The 19,989-nt window shown below is 40.4% G+C and overlaps 1 protein-coding gene across 15 annotated transcripts in view; it reads left to right on the forward strand.

The window, feature by feature from the left end:
* KIAA1217 (KIAA1217 ortholog) overlaps positions 1 to 19,989 on the forward strand; it is a 374,649-nt gene that overhangs the window by 265,261 nt on the left and 89,399 nt on the right. For all 15 annotated transcript variants that reach the window (XM_069776954.1, XM_069777068.1, XM_069777043.1 and 12 more), the window contains one exon: positions 5,824 to 6,019. In XM_069776954.1, the coding sequence (XP_069633055.1) occupies positions 5,824 to 6,019 (196 nt within the window). The remainder of the gene's footprint in view (positions 1 to 5,823; positions 6,020 to 19,989) is intronic.

Here is a 19,989-nt window from a genome sequence, read left to right on the forward strand (position 1 = left end):
GAGTATCCAAATGCACCCGTTGCACAGATGTAATATGAACTTTAGTTTATACAGACATGTATAAGCAATTAACTTTTCTGAGAAAGTGCTATGGAAAACATTGTTACAATAAATGTTTAAAAATAAGAACATGTGGGTAGTATTCGCTTTCTCTCCAACAGCAGTATGCCACTAATATCATGTCCAGACAAGTAAAACCCTGTAGCTGTGATAATATAGGACCCCAAAGACTCTGTATCTTTGGAAAAAGCAGATCCTTCCTTCAGACAACCATAATTTGGATCTGACACAAATGTGAGGAAGAAATATTATTGTTGCAGTAATAAGAGCTCATGTGCTGTGACAATATTTCAGAATTAATAAACTCATCATACATTAAACACAGCCTGTTTATATGCATATCTGCAGTCTGTCACATATCCTGTAGCCATCTTCAGCACAAGTCACAGGACAAATAGTTTACTTGAAGGTCAAGAAGAGCAGGTTTCCATTTTTCTTTTATTTTTTCTTCTTTATTTGAAATGTCAAGAAGACTCTCAAATTATTTTTTTTTGTTTTGCCTATGCTAAGTATGTTCTTTAGAACATATGATTGGAAAGAGTTATTTTACTAGCACTGTATTATTTTTGATGTCTTTGTTTACCGTTTGTACACTGCCAGGAGTGCTAGCAACTTTGAAGATATGTATGATAAGATTCTTCTCTTGAAGAGATAAGTTTCTGTCAAGATAAAGGCTAAGGAAGTTCCTGGAGACAGGAAATAAGAAGTGTGAATAGATCAAGAGATGAAATTAAATCCTTCTTCAGGTCATGGGGTTTTTTTCTTAGCTCTTTTTTTGTTTATGAAAACGTGTGAAGCAAATTTGCAGGAGAGATTTTTAAAAAGGAAAGGAAGTAAAAAAGGTATCAGTTATATAGATTAGCATGGAAAATAACTGGAAATGAGCACAGAAGGACGTTATGAAGAGCAGAGCCATAAAACTGGGTAGAACAAAAGGGTGAGAGGATTAGTGGGGGCAAATGTGAGCAGAGGACCAGAGGCAGAAGCATGCACGGAACTTAAAGAATATCTCTGGTGCCCCGTGATTGCTCATTACATTGGCATCTCTGCAGTATTTCACTTTTCCTTATTCAGGTGACTTCTGATTTCATGCCTAATTATTTGAAATTTTATTGCATTCAAAGAGCCTTGCACTTTTTTTGCTTTTTTTTTTTTCTGAGGCAGTAGAAGAAGTAAAGCAGATATGTTAGAAGTTCATACTTTGGATAAGCTGTAACAGACAGACATCAGTTGTGAGGCATGATTAACCACAGTTTTAATTCTTGATCAAATCCAAGAGTAGTTGGAAGATACTGGATCTTCTGTAACGGCTACCTCCATGTGTTATACTTAAATATATACCCTGAAAATGTATACTCAGGTTATAGATCCATGTAAATAGAATAGTGTATCCTAAATAAAACAGTAATCTCAAAGCACTATGTAATTTTATGTAAGTTTTCACCAGAAGTGTTCATCCTTGTTTTTGCCTTTCCTTTCTGCTGAGCTTCTTACCCAGAACTAGCGTAGCAAGATCTTTTATCAGAGAAGTCCTCAAGGAGGTTCAGCTTTACTCAGCTGGCTGAAAAATCAAGCCTATTGCACAAAGAAACACGCAGGGGTCTGTCTCCTAACATATAGCTGTGGGGGGAAGACCATGGCTGACTGAGGAAATTGTAACCTAACTAGTATTGGCACAGGGGAAAAGAGAGAGAGACCCGCTGCCTAGTTCTGAACCTTCTGTTTTCTGGCAACGATCCCAGAGGTGTGGCTTGGAAAGTGCTGGTGTTTCCTTGGTTTCGTGTGCCTGTGTGGAGTATCTGCTTACAGATGTTTTACTTTTGGATAGTGCTACTCCGTAGTGGGCATGTCTTGAGTTTTCTTCTCTGTTAGGTGTTATGGATTTTGCCCTTTGCTAGCAGATACATTAAAAAGGCAGCCACCCAGGCACAGCGATGTCCCTGTTCATTGCTTTCACTGGATTTATGCAACAGGCAGCTACAGTGCCATCTGGACTCTCATAGCAGCAGTCTACACTGTGACTCTAGTTGGGTCCTGAAACATGGGCTATATGGTGAACATTTATTTTCACCTGCATGCCAGTTCCTGAAAAGCACTTAAAGCGACACTTCCTGAAATATTATTTTAAGCTTTTGAACATTTTTTATATATGTTAGTGAACATTCTATGGAAAAAAAAAATATGGTATGACTTAGTAAGTATTTCTTTGCCATCTGTCTTATTTATCTTATTTGATGTTGGAATCAACAGACTGAATAATTATTACAGGGGTTGGATAATGCTGAAGGTTTCTGCCCTGCTTTCTTCAACCATCTGTACAAGTCCTTGTAGGTTATGGCTCCATAAATGTTGCTTATCCTCTCCCCACTTCATGGGTTGGTTTTCCTAAGAAGTGCTGCCTAGGAATCAACTTGATTATTAAGTAGTGTCAAGCCTAGTGCTCGTTGCCAATAACAAAAATGCTTTCCTATCAGGTATGCACTCATATCTCTTCAGCTTCTTGAATAGCCACTGTTGTTGCTGTGTTCGAGGATTTTTTTATAATCTGTTTAAAATTCAGAATTGCTCCTGAAATGCAATGTTTACACGAGTTGAGCATGACAAATAGCTTGAAGCTTTTCATAAACAGTATGTGTATATATAGTGGATCTCATTAATAGCTTGCATTGGTTTTACATTTGTATTACTCCACTTACTAGAGTGGAACTACTATGGATTTGCAGTGGTGTATGTTAAGAGGAGAACTGGGCTTCACGTCTGAGCAGAATCCATGAAGTGCCTCTGCCTTGCTTCAGAAGGCTCTGGTATGCCTCTTGGGGCTGCAGTATTTAAGGTGAGGAATGAGGGCTGCCAAAAGAAGTCTTTTTTAGTGTGGTGGGTTGACCTTGGCTAGATACCAGGTGCCTGCCAAGCTGCTCTATCACTCCCCTCCTCAGCAGGACAGTGAGAGGAGAAAATAAGATGGAAAAAAAACCTCGTGGGTCAAGATAAAGGCAGTTTAATGAAGTAAAAGCAAAGGCTGCGTGTGGAAGCAAAGGAAAACAAAAGATTTATTCTCTACTTCCCATCAACAGGCAATGTCCAGCCACTTCCCGGGAAGTAGTGCTTTAGTACACCTAGCAGTTGCTCCGGAAGACAAACATCATAATAAGGAATGCCCCTCTTCCTCCTCCTTTCTCTTAGCTTTTGTTGCTGCACAGATGTCCGATGGTATGGAATATCTGTTTGGTCAGTTTGGGTCAGCTGTCCCAGCTATGTCCCCTCCCAAGATCTTGCCCACCCGCAGCGTGAGGGGGGGAATGTTGGAGAGACAGCCTTGATGCTGTGCCAGCACTGCTCAGCAGTAGCCAAAACACTGGTGTGTTATCAACACCTTTCTAGCTACCAATACAGAACACAGCTCTATAAGGTCTGCTGTGAGGAAAATTAACTCCATCTCAGCCAGACCCAATACATTTAGTCACAGTAGTGATGGCATTATCATCCAGGGGGATCTGAGTTGCTGTATGTTAGGTTCTAACGAATTGCCCCAGCAACAACAGAACACAAGAAACACAACATGGCTGAGGTTGGCTCCATCTGCGCATTGACAGGACATGCTGGGCAACTGCACAGCTAAAGCTGTGCCTGTTACTTCTGCTAATGAAGTATCGCCTTACTGCTTAAATATGCACCTGTTCACATGTGTCAATATATATGTCAATATACATGCAACTGCCTGTCTCACATGAAATCCGGGGATTCAAATGAAAGAGAAACAAAAATAAGCAAAAGCAAAGCAAAATAAGCTTGATTCATATTAGCAGAATATTTTTTTCTTAAAGAAACAAAAGCAAGCCCCTTCCCAACAAACTCTGAAGTTAAGGACCTTTTGCAGGTTGATTTTGTTGCTTATTTTTGCATCATGTTTTATTTTTAGTTATGGTTTTCTAGAAAGTGAGAATTATTTGCCTTCTAGCTCCCTATTAATGGATACATACAGATAAGTTATTAATCAGTACAAGGAACTACAAAGCTGTAATGACTTGGCTTGGTAGTACTTCTGTAGTATGCCTGTGTAAATAAAATACTTTAGCAGTGATGGTTCCCAAGCCATTTTGGAAAGCTGAATGAAGAAGTACTGACTAATCAATTTTTTTCTCTGTGTTTGCAGGTCACTTGTCACCTCTCTAAGTTTTCAGGCACAATTCCCTGTATTGACAACCTGCAGACTAGTGCTGACCATGTCAGAGACACTTCAAAGCATACTTTAGTTTGCTGAGAACAAATGTTGTTAGCTTTAAGTCCTGCAAAAATTCAACGCTCTTGAACAATTTCACTGTGCGACATTGGATAATACCTAATATTTTAATATTAGCATTTCGAAAGTGAAAAGTTCTGGAGGGTTTAGCTTTCTTGTGAGGTATTTCTAATTTACTGTAGTTTGTGAGCAACTGCACAACTTGGCCACAACAGGCCTTTATAGCCAGCTAATGAAAATCTGATAAATGTTAAAGTTCTTCATACATTCAAGGTCACAGAAGGAATATTATGTGATGCATGCTATTGCTGAAATGAGCTCACCTCATTTCACTTGAAAAACCACTGAAGGAACCAGATGTCAGCAAGATAAGTCATCTTGGCTTTCCAGAAAGAAGCAAAATCTTTTCGGGATCTTGACAGCATCTTCAAACCTAGAGTTGAAGTTGGTTTTAATACAGAGGATTTTTAACGTACTAGTATCTGACCTTAAATGATAGGGAAGAGGAAAGCACATATGTTTTATGACATCTTGTGCCTGGTGCTGATTATAGGCCTTTATAAAGTTCATATTTACATACTGGATTTGGGACAGAGTAAGCTTGCTTTGCTTTGAATTTCTTCTTGTACAGTGTCTGTTCCAGTTTGTTGTGATACAGAGTTTGCATTAGAGACTGGAAAAATTATTCTTCCAAAGTAATAGTAACGTGTAGTTGAGGGAGTTTCAGTAAACAGTATTGCGTATACTTCTTAAAGCAACCCCTTTGTAGAAAGCACTTACAATGTCACTTATAGTTAGCAAAAAAATGTTCAGGACATTGCATCCCCTACTGAGTGTGTTTTTATTAGGCAGATCTTACAAGGAAGAGTCAGTAGAAGTGCATAAATAAAACCATTTCTCTCCTCTCCTGAGAGAGTTGGCTTTTTCCAGATACAGTGTTTAGCTATTTACTAGTGTGATTGCCTAGTAAAAATCATAGTTTATTTGGTCAGTTAATGAAGACATTTCTGATTTATGCTGATGCAACAAAAAGTAGAATAATTGTTTGTGATTTCAGCCAGAAATGTTGGATGGCTATTTTGACTTTGCTGCATGACCTGTACCTTTCGTAGATGGCACAGCAGAATGTACCAAGATCGATAGCTTACAACTACATCACAGTGTTTCTTTTCAGAGGATTTTTCTTAGTGGACTTTTCAACCTAAGAGTGTATATGTGTGTGTGTGTGGACATGCCTATGCTATAGTGGTTGTTTGAGCAGCAAGGAATGGCATTACCATACATCTCCTCACACATGTCTTATCCTCAGGGCCTTGTTAGCAACAAAATTTGCAATGTGGATGTACAACCATAAAACCGTAGCAGAATACCCAAGGACACTGTTTTCCTTAATAACCTACACAGAAGTGACCTTCAGCATACCAGTATTTGAAGAAGTTTGGACTTCTTCCTTCTTCTCTTTGTTTTTTTCCCCTCCATATTCCAGTTTCAGTAGACCAATAACAAAATACTCTGTTTTGCAGACAAGAAGCCCAAAGCTGTCCCAGAGCCCACAGCCCAATTTGGGTGACCAGACAGAACACCTCTCTGAAGCATCTGCCGATTCCTTAGAGGCCATGTCCGAAGGCGATTCTCCAACCCCCTTTTCGAGGGGCAGCCGCACGCGGGCAAGTCTTCCCGTGGTGCGGTCGGCAAACCAAACGAAGGAAAGATCACTGGGTAAGACCCTACTTCAGTCCTTCTCCTCTCTGCTCTTAGCCTGTGTTTTCCATTTGTGCATTTAAAACAGCTTTTAAATAGTTTGGAGTTAAAAAAGTAAAGACTTTGGTAGCACACTGGTTTTAACGTCAGGTTGTTCTTGCTTAGTACGGGGTAATAAGTAACTTGGGGGAGTGGTGAAATTATTTTCATAAGATCTGAAAGTGTGCTGAGAACATGGTAGGCAAGCAGAAAGACGCAGACCCTGACATGAAATGCTGATTAATGGTTAAAACCCAATATTGCAAATACTTTTTGCCAAGCCTGCACACGTATGTGGCAGTGAACTTACTACAAGATTGCACCCTCATTTTCAGACAGGAGACAGGCTTTTTCACTTCATCATCTCTTCAAAGCCAGACCTAGCTGGAAGAAACCTAGAGATATTACAGCCTGACAGATCCAGGTCTTAATGAAAAGGTTTGGTATTTGCGCGGCGGTAGCTTTCCAGGCAGAGGATTTGAACGGATATGCTGACGGAGATGCCCTTTACTTCGGGGCAGTGCCCTTCCATCTGCGCAGTGACACGGGTGATATGTCAGCACAGGTGGACGGCTCTGCTTCCCGCGTTCTTCCCATATCTCAGGGTTGAATTAAGCCCAGCTGTGAACCAGAGCTCCTTTTATGATGGTGGATTTTGTCCCAGAGACTCTGCTCTCAGCTGATGGATGGTAAAGGCTGTTTTTTTGAGGAAAGACACCAGAGGGCACTTAAACTGCTGTGAGAAGGCAGCGTAACTTGCATGTGGACTGCTAAAGAAGGCAGGTTTTGCTCAGAGGTAATAAACTGAAATGCTGCTTTCCTGTAGACTCATCTCCCAACATACAGAGTGACATAAACCGAAGGCTGGGCTCTAAATCATACCATGCTTGTAAGCTTGTCATGGTGTTTTACTCATTCCTCAACAATCTAAGACAGTTTCTGTCAAGAGTATTATGATATCCAACAAACACAACAAATGAGAAGAAAACAGAGCCTAAAGGGGTCCCTGCTGCCCCCGGAGCTGGCAAGTGCAGAGCAGTGGGACTGCGGACAAGGGGCTGATCCCTGCCCGTTGTCAGCTCATGGAGTAGCACTGCTGACGTCCCAAAGCCTGTTGGGCCACCACTATGTCAGGCTCTTTGGGGAGAAATTTTGAAGACTCCAAGCCGGACAAGACTGTTTGGTTTAGAGGTGTTGTTAAGAGCAAGTGTGTAGCACATGTGTGTTTACTATACATGGAGGGGATTCATCTCTGCCTATATGTCACTGCTGGCTAGGGCGTCCTCAGAATGGCTTGCTTCACCCTGAGATTTTCTGGAAAACATGTATTTGCTTCAATGTGATGTCAAGTGGATCGGGCCTTTGCAGGTCCCTGTGCAACTTGCAGTCCAGCCTCACCACATGGGTTTCGGCTGGCACTCAGCAATTATCCCAGGACACGTAGGGTATCTCAGCTCTGAACTTCTGTTTTGGATGTGAGCTGAGAACTGATAAACAGCTTTCGGAAAGCTTTTTGTTGGCATCAAAGGGAGTGGCCTGCTACGCACCACTGCTTTGCAGTGTTTTCTTCCCCAAAAGCTGCGCTTGAAACAGCTTTCTCATTGTTAGTGTGTACCTCTGAAAAGAATACAACAGCCCTGTTTCTGGAAAAGACTTAAGTGCTCAATACCACGAATAAACCTGGTGATAGGAACATAGGAAGGGCCCCAATGGATTAGACCAAGAGTCTACCTGACCCCTTATTTTGCCTCCAAGAGGGACCATAGGCAGCTAGTCTAGGCAAAAGTAAGAATAGGGTAAGTATGTTGTACCTATGATCATTTCTCCAAGTACTCTGCCAGCCTCAAGCTATCTTCAGCTTAGGGATTTCCTGGTTATGGTTTCTGTCTGTATAATAACCCTCAAGAGATGTCTCCTCCAGGTATTTGTTCAGTCTCCCTTTGAACCCATGTAAATTTTTCACATCCGCAACAGTGCAGCTGTGACTTTGGCAGCAAGTTCCTGTTGGTCTACTGCCCAGCCATTGCTTTTCTCTTGCTTTGTTTTGTATTTGCTTATCTACTCTAAGTTATGCCCCCTTGTCCTTGTGTTGGAAGTGACAGCAGACATTAGATCGCTATCTGCTCCCCCTGGGCCATATCTGATTTTGTAGGCCTGTCATTTCCCTCAGGTCATCTCTTCTCCAGGCTGAGAAGTGCTGCTGTAATTACTTGTTCCTCATCCAGAAACCACCCTGGACATTTGATTAGCATGTTGCCCTTCTTTGCACTTTTTCCAGTTCGACAGCATCTTTGCTGAGATGAGAGGACCAGAAGCTCACCGTTAAGTAGTCCACTCTTAAACCCTTTTTTAAGCATCTGTTGCATATACTGAAATGTGTTGTCCGGGTCCTACTGGAGGACAGTCCCATGAATATGTACCCTTTTATTTGACGGCCAGGATTTCAGACCCTGCAAGGCACCCTGTCTCAGCCTGTCTTTCATATACTAGAGACAAGACCCTGGCTTATCCCAGCGTGATCAGACAAAATGCAGAGGGCGGGGGGAAAGGAAACAATGTAATATGAAGCATTTCAGCTGAGAGTTTTTAGATTTGAAACTGGAGCAAAACAAGCCTTTTCTTTCCTGTATTGCAGGAAGTGTCACAGCTATGTGTGTGGCTTAAGGGACCATCATACCAGCCAAATAGGAGGTAATATGTTGTCACCACCCCACAATCTGTAATTTTCAGGATGTTCCAGGAACTATTAATAGCAGATAGTTTGTTTTAAAAGATATTCTAAAAATGATTCTAAAATAGTTCAGTTTTAGGTTACTATTCTTCAATGTATTTCTTTTACAATAATGTCCTTTTCAGTGTTTTCCGCCAGTGTTTGCTAACAGCACCATGAGCAATGTTCTGAAATTTTACTTTTGAGAGTCTTTGCAGACTGTGGCCCTGTTAGGACTGTTTTTACTTCCAGCAGTACAAGGGGAGTGTTTATTTTTAAAAAAACAGGAAACTGTTTATAACTTCAATTTTAAAGGCATCATGAAAATATTTCTGTTCACATGATTTTAAACAAGTTATGTATAATCACCTCTCTTTCCATCTCTACTAGTTTTTTAAATTTAATCTAATTTAAATACAAATTATGTTTTGATCCTCAGCCAACATAATTTCAGTGAGGAAAATGACCAACTTTTGTGATTTTTTATTAATTTTACATTTAATATCTCAATGCCATCGTTTTAAAAACCTGATGTTTCTTTTTGAAATTCTAGTTCCTCTGTAGGTTCCTATTTTACTGACTACATATGAGTCAGTTTGGTTTTAAATTGTGGTCTGAATTAACATGGAGCCTGAGAAGGAATAGTGGTAATGCATTTTGGCTACTCCAACATCATGGTTTTGTCAGTCAGGACTAATCTAATAGGACATGGTATTCTGACTAATCTAATAGGACATGGTATTCATGTGGAGTCGACCCAGAAAACAGTATTCCAATTGTGGGCCCATTTAAAATTTCAGCCACAGCTTTCGAAACGAAGGTCTTTCTTGGCTAAGAGGTCCATCAGAAATCGGCACTTGTCTCATCAATCTGCAGCCTGGAGACAAAGTGAGATATTAAAATAAATTAATTCACTGTGCAAGAGAAAATTAAATGTATTTTAAAATATCTCTTTGAAAGCTGGGAGTTTTTCCAGTGTGATAACTGTGGGAAAAAATTATCTAGCAAAACTGTCAGAGCGAGAATCAGCTGAAATCTGGAAAGTGCTCAAAAGCTTTCAACAAACTTCACTTGCAATTTGCCTGGAGGAAGCAGAACCTGACAAGCGCCCAGCGAGGTTACGCCAGCAGCCAGCCTGTGCCCGTGCTGCAGCTCATTGCTGTTGCTGCTCTGGTACCTCCGCAACGAAATGAAGACTGACAAATATTTTCACTTGTAGTCTCTCAGGTGGCACATCTGTACAAACGATGGGCCCGATCCTTTGTAAGGGCAGGTGCCAGCATCCTTTGCGATGACCGAGCGGTTGGGGCAGTTGATGCGATCGGTCGCAGCCCCGAAGGGCAGGTCGCGCAGGCTGTACGTGCAGGGTTGGATTAAGGAAGAATATGGTACAAGGAGGGATTTCCATAAATGCACAAGGATTTGGGCTTGAGAAGTCACTGAGGAGGATGGAACTTTATGGGTTGAGAGTTGCAAGCACCTTCTCTGGGTGTCCCAGCCAAGGTGCCCAGTCACTCCAGTCCAGATGAAGAAGGGCCACAGGATGACCAGGCTCCTTGCCGGTAAACCTGTGCCTAAAATTAGGTGGCATGGAAAGGCCTCTGCAGGAATGTCTGATCCTGCCAACATTTGCATTTTATTTGCCTTTGGAGGGATTACTTATAGGAGTAAAATTACACAAACGCTTAAGGATTGGCATGGGGAGGGTCTGAAACAATCACAGAGTATTCTGAATGTTATTTGTTAGCCCCTCAACCCCAAGTTTAACAGGCACAGATTTTAGTGTTTGATTAATTAGGTTGCTGCCACCTTCCATGGAAATGCTGTTACTGATTATAATAGTAACACCTGGATCTTTTGTAGCATTTCTTGCAGGTGTTTCTCAAAGCCTGTTAAAAGCAAAGTCAGTGCTGTAATTACAGTTTTACACATAGGAAAACTTATGCAGAGAGAGGGATAGTGACTTGGTTGCTGTCACCCAGCATTAGAAATAACTCTCCATACATGTGTATGCAGTGCACTGTAAGACTGACACAGAAAAATATAAATGCTAAAGGTAGACTTGGTGGTAATTAATTGTTATTTACTATTTATGAGCTAGGAATTAAAATAGGCATGTTAAATCAGGCAGAAGATTTGTGAATGGCCATAGACTTTTTAAGAGAAGTTTGTGATTTGTTAGCAGTGGCACTGCCCTCTCTGATTCCCTACAGCATGATTCAAGCCTAATGAAGTCAGCAGGATCTTCGGTTTAATTCGTGAGAGAGGAGCTCCCTGGGAACTGCATTTCAAGTTAAGGCTGAGTATAGCTTTAATGTGTTCAGTCATCTTAAAGAAATTTTCCCTATCTTGTCTTTTTACAGTGTATGCAAAGCAGCCAACATGCAAAAAGGTCATGCAAATATTTGCTCTCATGGTCAGATACATTAACATGAGCTGGCAGGTCTATTGGAAAAACAGCCTGAGACAACTAGTACCAATTATTGAATTGAAACACAGACCCTAGGAAATTATAATATTCAAAGGTAACAGCAGTTTTGCTGTCCAGCTTTTCTAGACTTTATCTTCTTTCACATTTCTTCAAATTATAGCTGAAGTTTTTGGACGTGGAAAGAAAAAACCCACACACCTTTTATGTGAAATATTTTGCATCAAAAGAGCAAAGGAAGGTAAAGAATCATATCGACATAGTGCTGAGAGCTTTTTCTGTTTCATTTATTGTTCTTACATGTTTGTGAAATATAGCTATATGGAAGAGTGAAATATGGGCCTTCCCAGGCTAGCACTTGTGCACTCAATTATTGTTTACTTGACAGATTCTTCCTCCTATAAGAGAATATCCTGTGTGTACCTGAAAAAAAAATGCTTCCAAGAACCAAGATCTTATTTAGTACATACTGTCTCAACAGAAGCACTGCCACTAAAAAGCTGATAAGCAGTATATTTTAGATGCTGTGTCACACTGGAGCTGAATTTGACTCTATTGCGACAGGCTGTATCAGCATGGATCCAATGGGTTCATTGCAGTGATACTGGGGTAGAAGGTGTGCAGTGTGCTAAATAAAATGATTAGCTATGCAAGTCTGTATCTGTCACTGCTGTTAAATGTTTTTTGAATGCAATCTTTATTATTTATTTGCAGTGCAGTAATACTAAATGACCTCAACTAAAAATGGGACCTCACTGTGTTGGGTAACATACACAGTGAGAAAATACTCCTATTGCAGGACCTTGCAACATGAATAAACCAGAATGAAAAGTGGTGAAGATAAAGGGAGAGGTAGAGTAATTAGGGTCCAAAGTGATAAACTGAATAAAGCTGTGTCAAGGTGGCAGTGGCTTTCCTCTTTACCCCAAATCATGCCTGCACAGAAGGTACAATGTCTTCATCCTGCTCTACCACCACTTCGTACTCTGATGTAGCAGCAGCAGTTTGGGCTTTCAGCATTTGGTGTCTGCTGGAAGAGGGATTTGGCAGCTGGAATAGCTTGTACAGGCCAAACTACCCTTCAGAGGAAAGGTAGAAGGCCAGATGGAGCTGTCCCATGAGTTGTATCTGGCACAGGAGCTATCACTTGGACAAATTTGATCTAATTTTCATGTTAGGTAAAATTTGTAAGTCTACCTCTAATACAGTAAGTCACAAAAACACCAGACCCTTCCATGTGCACATGGGCATGCAAAGAAAAAAAGTGTATTGCGATTCCATGCATTGCAAGAAGTGCAAGATTTTGGCCAGAGAAGCATAGTACTAGCCTGTCCCTCAGCACAGCGTATTTAGGATTTGCTGCCAGTGCTGACAGCAAGTCCCTGAATGAGGGCAGCTCTTGGATTTAGTCACTGCTGCCAATACTGCTTATATATTTAGGTAGTGATTCTAATGCATAGTTACTACGCTGGGCCTGAGTTCAGATTTCTGTTCTCAAAGTGAAATACTGTCATCTCTGTGGTATCATATAAGGCTGTCTCTTGTTTTTGTTCTCATTCTCTATCTCTGGTCTGCCTTTTTGCCTGTAGAGTAGCCCGATTTAAACAGGATAAGAGGATAATCACTGCATCAGAGGCTTGTTGATAGCCTGCTGATTAGGGTACTCTCTTGGGACAATAGGGGCAGTGGTCTGAGCAACTCTCAAGATGGGAGCCCTTCTGGATAAATTTTTAACTACTCAACTGTTTCATAAAAGACAGGCACTTGGTACCATTGCTTCTACCCAATTACCTTCTTTGATGAATTGACCGTCTGTGGGTATGAGGGCAGAGCAGTGGATGTTGTTTATCTTTGCTTTAACAAGGCCTTTCACATGGCTCTCATAGCTTTCTTGTAGCCACATGGGGAGATATGGGTAGCCTTCAGAGAGAGTAGGGCTTAATAATTTAAAGTCTAACTGGCAGCTGGTTTTCAGTGGTCTTCCCCAGCAGTAAACTCTGGGCCTAGTACTTTTTAACATCAGCAACCTGGCTGTTGGGATGGAATAAAACATCAGCAGGGTCAAGTCTGACACCAAGTTTGGGAGAGCCTTTAATATGCTGAAGGGACAGCCGGCCACTCACTGAGACCCCAGTGAGCCAGAGGAATGGGCTAGCAGGAATTTCACAAAGCTCCACAGAGGGAAGTGCAGTCTTTCAGCAGGGACAGAATAGTCCTGTGCAACAACATAGGCAGGGCTTGGGAGCAGCTTTGCAGAAAGGACTTAGGGTCTGACAACAAGGTGACTATGTGTTAGCAGCGTGTCCTTGCAGCAGTGAAAACTGCATACCTGGCTATAGGAAAAAAATTTAGCCAGCAGATCAAGGAAAGTGATTATTCCCCTCTTCTCAGCATTTGTGAGGTTTTCCATGGAGCATTATGTCCAGTTTTGGCTCCCCAGTACAAAAGAGATAATGATAAACTGGAGTGCGCCCAGCAAATGGCCTCTTGGCATTCTTCTCCTTAACCATGCTATAACTAAGGTCACAGGTCCAAGATCCTGTTTAATGTAGGCCTTAATGACTTAACAAAAAGTCAAGCTGCCCGTTAGAGCCCATGTAGGTGGATTTCTGGTGTGACGCTGTAACCAGCTGTGCTTTTACATGCTGATGGCTCAACCCCTAAACTTGCTACTGACAGTAGTGAGCTCTTTAGAAATGAAATAACATCAGAAGTATTGAGAATTCCTAAGTGAATACAGAAAATGTGGTAGATGGAGCAAGACTACAAAGTTATGCATGGCTTACGTGTCTTTAATGCTCCATGGCTATGGAGTATTAAAATGGTCACATTCTGCCCTTGGAACGCATCACTTCTACATGGTTTAGTACTAAAAACAGGGTTTGTAAAAATAGTCACCAGTCAAGTAATGTGTGTTTGATACAGCTGATTTATATAGGAAGGAAATACAACTGGGTAAGATTGATCTCTCTGTGTTTATTCAAGAGGAAGAATACATATTCCAAGAAATTTAATTGAGGTTCTCTTGTCTTTTTGCTATTGCCCCTTTAAAAGTTACTAACAAAAATGCCCCTGTGTAAAATACTTGCTTACAGTGTCCATAAATGCTTAACATGTCTACGTAGTCTTTGGCAGACACATCCTCTGAAATTGTACTAGTCAGCGTGGTACCTTTGGCTGGGAGACAGCTGGCCGTGGCTTACTGGCTTCTTCAGAGGTCAGGGGCTCAGCTTCTGGTGGGCCAAAGCAGTGCAGCTGCAAGACCCTGCGTAGGCATGTTCTGTGCCTGTCCCTGTGTAGTTCTCTGATTGTACTATGCTAAATTGGTGAATGTGAACTGGAGTAAATGCAGCATGGCAGAGGCTTTGGGCCCTCTGAAAAATAGCTCTGGTACACATGAAATTTCTACTTCATCTTACTGAGTTGTTCAGTTGTCATTTTTTTATATTTTGTCAGTAAGTATCATAGGATTTTTGTATTCTTCCAGGTTTACTGGCATTGTTTTGTCGGTTAGGGATATGAAAAAGTCATCTTGCTGGTCAGTTGGGCTATTCTGGCAAGAGCAAGGCTATAGATGCGATTATTGTCCAAAAGTCATCCTGCCAGAACATTGTTTTCCACTGGGGAACTGGGTTAAACTGAAATGTTCCCTCAGACTCTCTAGATGATGGAAGTAACTGTCTACACTTGATGGACTTGCTGACATAGGTATATGGACAAAGTTGTCTTTTGGCAATAGGCTATTTCACAGATTTTATCTGCAATCAGATAGGACAAATACCAGTTTTTCTTTAGGTAAAAAAAGTTGTCCATTTTCTTTTTTTGGTTTTTGTTTTTTCTTCTTAGCCAGCTAAGTGTATCCGTTTGTAGAAAAGTGCTAGTATTTGAGTGACAGTTAAAGCTTTTTATTTCTCATAACACTTTGGTATAAATTTTATGTAACTACTGAATTTTCCATGTGTTTTTTCATTACATAACAAATTTATGGCAGAATTACAGCAAGTCACTGTATACAGCAGAAAAGGATGAAATAGCAGTAAGAATTACTACTGGACTAAATTAAACAGTTCCTGTTTTCACTGAAATTGTTATCAAACAACTTAATACCTTGAGCAAAACTCTTCAGGCTATTCTGGAAAAAAAATATAAAATAAGTAATTGTTTTTATTTCATTAAAAGATCTATGTTTTGATTCTCTTAGTACTTGAAGACAGCTAAGGATACTTACAGACATTTTGTGAATCTGGAGGACAGGGATTAGCTAATGGCAGCCAGTACGAGAGCTTCAGGCTGGAAATACAAGGATCATGGCAATGACAGTCTAGTTGAAACTGTGTGTGGTAAAATAGGAGAGTCAAGTCTTGAGGGTGTGGAAAGTGAGAACTGCATATTGAGGAATTTCTTCCACACTGCAAGAGTTGTTACTGTAATAAACTTGTGTCTACATAACTTTTGCAGAATTTGGTAATAAGGACACCAACTATGTGTTATCTCTCTTTATCTGATAGCCAGGGGTGGGGAGGGGAGGGCAGGCAGAGCAGAGAACAATATGGGCCCATGCCACCTTTACAGTCTTATTTATTACAATTTTGTCAAATAAAAATCAAAGAAAAATTGGAGGTATCTTGGCATTTTGATTAAAAAAAAAAAATTGTAAATTAGATTTTGAGGAAATGCTTGGCTGTTTTTACTGTGATACCCTCTGGATTGTCCTGAAGTGTCCCAAAAAAAACAGCTATCATCAAGATTTTAGAAGTTATACTTAGTTTTTAAAACTGACGCAAGTCTCAACTAATGATTTGACATAAATATGAGCGGGAAACAAGGGAGCATTTTCTTAGTTTTGCTTTGCATTACTGCTGACTTCAGTGTGACGGAAAGCGCAGAGCCAGTGACTCAATGGACATGTGGTGGAAGATCAAGCTAAACCAGCATGCAAAGGCAAAGATTGTCTATCATCTCAAAAAGATACTGTTAACTGGTGGTTAGGTAAAGAGTGAAACAAATCTAATGAAAACTTTACCAACCTCTGACTCAACATTTCGTTACTTAATTTACTTTACCAAACATAGCTCAGCTTGATTTCTGGCAGTTCTCACTGCTTTTCCGCACCATGTACTCTATATTTCTTCACCTGAAGATACAGCTTTCTTTGCTAGTTTGTCTAATTTTCCATTCCTTTTATATCCTGTACTGATTCCTAATATACTTTTTTGATGTTATTATTCACCCAACAAGGTCTGAAGGCCTCCTGTGTGTATTTTCCCCATGTTTTAGTTATACCTAGCTTTGCACCTTTGATTTAAAGAAATTCCAGACCTCCCAATGCATCCAGGTTTTGATTGCTCTAGTCCAGCCAGCTTTACTAATTACTTGAAATTTTCAAATTGGTCATGAAATTTCCAGAGGATACATAGAGTGGCTAGGTCAGAAGAGAGTAGCAGTGCTTTGTTCACACCAGTGATTTCTGGTTCTGTGGGAAGGTTTCAATGCTCCAGCACCCAAGCATCCAACATCAGCCAAATACAGATACTGTCATCAGTTAATACTTCTCTTCAGACGGGAGCTCATGGATGTTGCCAAATGTCAGTAAGATTTTTCAGTCCAGACATTTGCAAGATGTCTTGCCTTCACAGAGAACGTCCTGTAGCTTCACAGGAAAGAAACTCATGAGCTCCAATTTAAGCTTTGTCTGTATTTTATTTCATGACACTGAGGAGTTATTTAACTCTTCTGGCAGTTCTCACTGCTTTTCCTTACTGGAAGCTATTTAACTCCTCTGCCTCAGTTTTCTCTTCTTCATTATGAGAAGAGAATTATGAGAGGATTATGTGAGTATCAGTATTTTGCCGCTTAAAATCCATTGTGTGTGAGAATTAACTGATATTTGTAAAGGTCACAGGAGATGACTCAATCATGTTTGTTAACTTATTCTTGATTTACCAGGTATTTAACTTTTCTTTGCTGTTGTATGCTTCAAGTTTTTCTCTCTTAAATAACCCATTTGTAAGGATAATTCCTGTTCTGTAAAGAAAGTGAGTTGTGATTAAGGCTCTTCTAAGCATCTAAGCTGCCCAGCACTGAGATCACTGTTAGCAATGTAACCATGATAACATGGTGCTCAGTCAGGGTTAGGTCAGCACTGTGTATTAGATGGAGGTGGTGAGAGATGTGAGCTGGGTGGTGTCATGCTGCCTGCATAACATTAGCTTTTGCCATAAGGAGTAAACCTTTACCAGTTGTAACTAAGGAGTTATGCTCTTACCAGTACACTGCTGAGCCATTTTGGCTATGCAGCTTCTTGCTCTAAAGCCAGCCTAGACCCCGTGAGTTCAGGTATGGTTCACCCTTACGCCGTGTGGGCACGTCCTCAGCTGTCAAGTGGGTTTTGCTGCCCAGCAGCAGTATCTGAGCTGAGCATCTTGCCGAGCATCTGGTGCATCTGTGTGAGCTGCAGCCACAGCATGGGCAGTTCTCAAAGCTGTGCTAGCTGGACTAAAGGTGCAGGATGGCTGCTCCAGGCTCCCTCTAAACCCAGCACTGATGGATTCAGCTTGTGTGAGAGGCACTGCCTATATAAATCAGGTTAATAGCGCATCTTTCATTGCACTGTGTTGCTTTTCATGTAGACCATCCCTGAGAGAAATGATGAAATATTTTGCAAGTCCTGCTGTCACTGACTCTTGGTAAAGGGGGAGCAGAAAGTCTTTCGTTTTTGAAAGAGCTCTGTATGCAGGGAAGGGAAGGGTGGTCATGTGGTGTGTTCGCATGATCATCATCAGGTCTGGGTTTTATGCTTGTAAACTTTTCTTTGAACATGTCCTTTCACCTCTCGGGTGTTTAATTTCCCCTACTATAAAACATACCTTTCTGTTGACAGGAATGTTGTGAAGCAATTTGTAAAGAGGTTTAAGTTTCTGAGCCCTGGCTTACATGTAAATGTTTTCTCCTATGGCTTATGTTTAATGCCATGGCCTGTTGCCCATAGGGTGAAGAATGATCAGAAATTCCAGAGGTATTTCTGAAACTAAGCTATACCAGCATGATGAAGGGGAAAGCTTAACATCCCAGTTTGCCTTGTAGCTGTAGGAAAGCCCAGGGCTAGCAGCATCTAGAAGTGGTAGCCACAGTGTTGTCTGACTTGCACTTTCAAAACGGTTGCATGGTGTAGTTTCCTCGTTCACACCGATCTTCATACCTGTTTTCCTGCAGTAGCAAGGCATTTCACAGTCCTGTTTGTTTTATGTTTTATAAAACTTGGCACAATCTTCACGTTTCAGGTAAATCGATTGTAAAAGAGAAGCGTAAGTGCAAGAGGGACTCCAGGGTACATGGAGACATTAACATCTGTTGTGTGTAACTTTCTTTCCAGCGGCTTTGCTGGCATATGTGCTGTGCCCTAACAAAAGTCATGCCTGAGTTATATTCTATTTCTTCTTCCTTTAATTCTCCATGGGATTAATTTTTTAGCTGAAGGTAAAACAAACCTCAGAGCTCCAGCAGCTTCCATGAAGTTGGGCTAGTCGGTATTGCTGATGTTCAGAGTTTCAGCTGGGCAATGTGTGGAAGAAAAATAATGTCAATGACCTAAAATAATGGATTTTGAGTCTCTTTATTCTGTCATGCTGAAACAGGATTTTTAGAAGTGAGCAGTTAGTTTTGTCAAATAGGAAATGCCCTAAAGCATTGCTATATCATGATACGGATCAGACAACTCAAGAGGAAAGGCAGTAGGGTTTTTTTAAGGGCTTGTGATTTAAGGGAGAGTAAGGAAAAAAGAATTTATTGTGCCTTTGAAAATGTCTTTTCCCTTTACAGTGAGATGGTGGCCAAAACATTTCTCTGAGTTGTATGTTAAAGCTTTTAAGGCATGATCTTTTTGGATAACATGCATATTTGCTTTGAAAATCCAAGACCCAAAGACAACTTTAATTTTGTTTTGGATCAATATTTTGTGGGAGTATTAGAAGACAGGCAGAGTCAAGAGAGTTCTGAAATGATTTAGACTTGTATATAAGGAAGATTTTTCAACTTTACCATTTCTTTTGTGTTAATCGTTTCGGTAGCTCAATATTCAGCATGTTTTTAGTGGCCTGAAATGCAAAATGAGCATTTTCTGCATTCTGCACTAACTTTTAAAGTGGGCAGAAAAGAGATTCACGCACAACTGCAAAGCTGATAACGCAAAGTCTGTATTTTTAGCCAAAAAAATCATTTTTTTGCCACTTAATCCAAGAAAGTTTCAAATGCCAAAATATAGAAGGTTCCTTATGTTCTTCCTAAGAACTGAAAGCTATCATCAAAACTGAACATGTTTTTGTACATCTTGGAACAGTGAAATAAATGCAATCATTAAAAGCATGTGTACTAAAATTCTAAAGAACGTTTAGCTGCATAGAATATTTGAATGAGCACTAAAAAGCCAATTTTACCTAGAAGAACATAAAGAAATAAATGATGTCTCAAATTAAAATGAAAAATAAAAAAAAGGAAAAATAGTTTAATAACTGTCTAAATATTTGCATTAAAAATAAAATTTTTAGGAAAATTCTCCTCAATCTTTGAAAGAAAACCTAGTTACTTTTCAGTCTGAAACAAGTTTTCTAGCCAAAGGAAAATGGAAGTTTGTAGTAGGATTCATAAAGGGTCTGATTGCAATCGTAATGAAAGAAAAAGTATCAGCTCTTGATAATAGTAGGAAAATTATGTTAACAGCTCCATAAAAGCAGCCTAATATTAAGTAATGGTTAGGTAATGTTGAGCAGTCTGTTTAGTATTCAGAAAAGTTAACATCTTCCTTCCCTAAGTGCA

The sequence above is a fragment of the Haliaeetus albicilla genome, chromosome 2 (assembly GCF_947461875.1).
Source record: "Haliaeetus albicilla chromosome 2, bHalAlb1.1, whole genome shotgun sequence".
Taxonomy (NCBI): Eukaryota; Metazoa; Chordata; class Aves; order Accipitriformes; family Accipitridae; genus Haliaeetus; species Haliaeetus albicilla.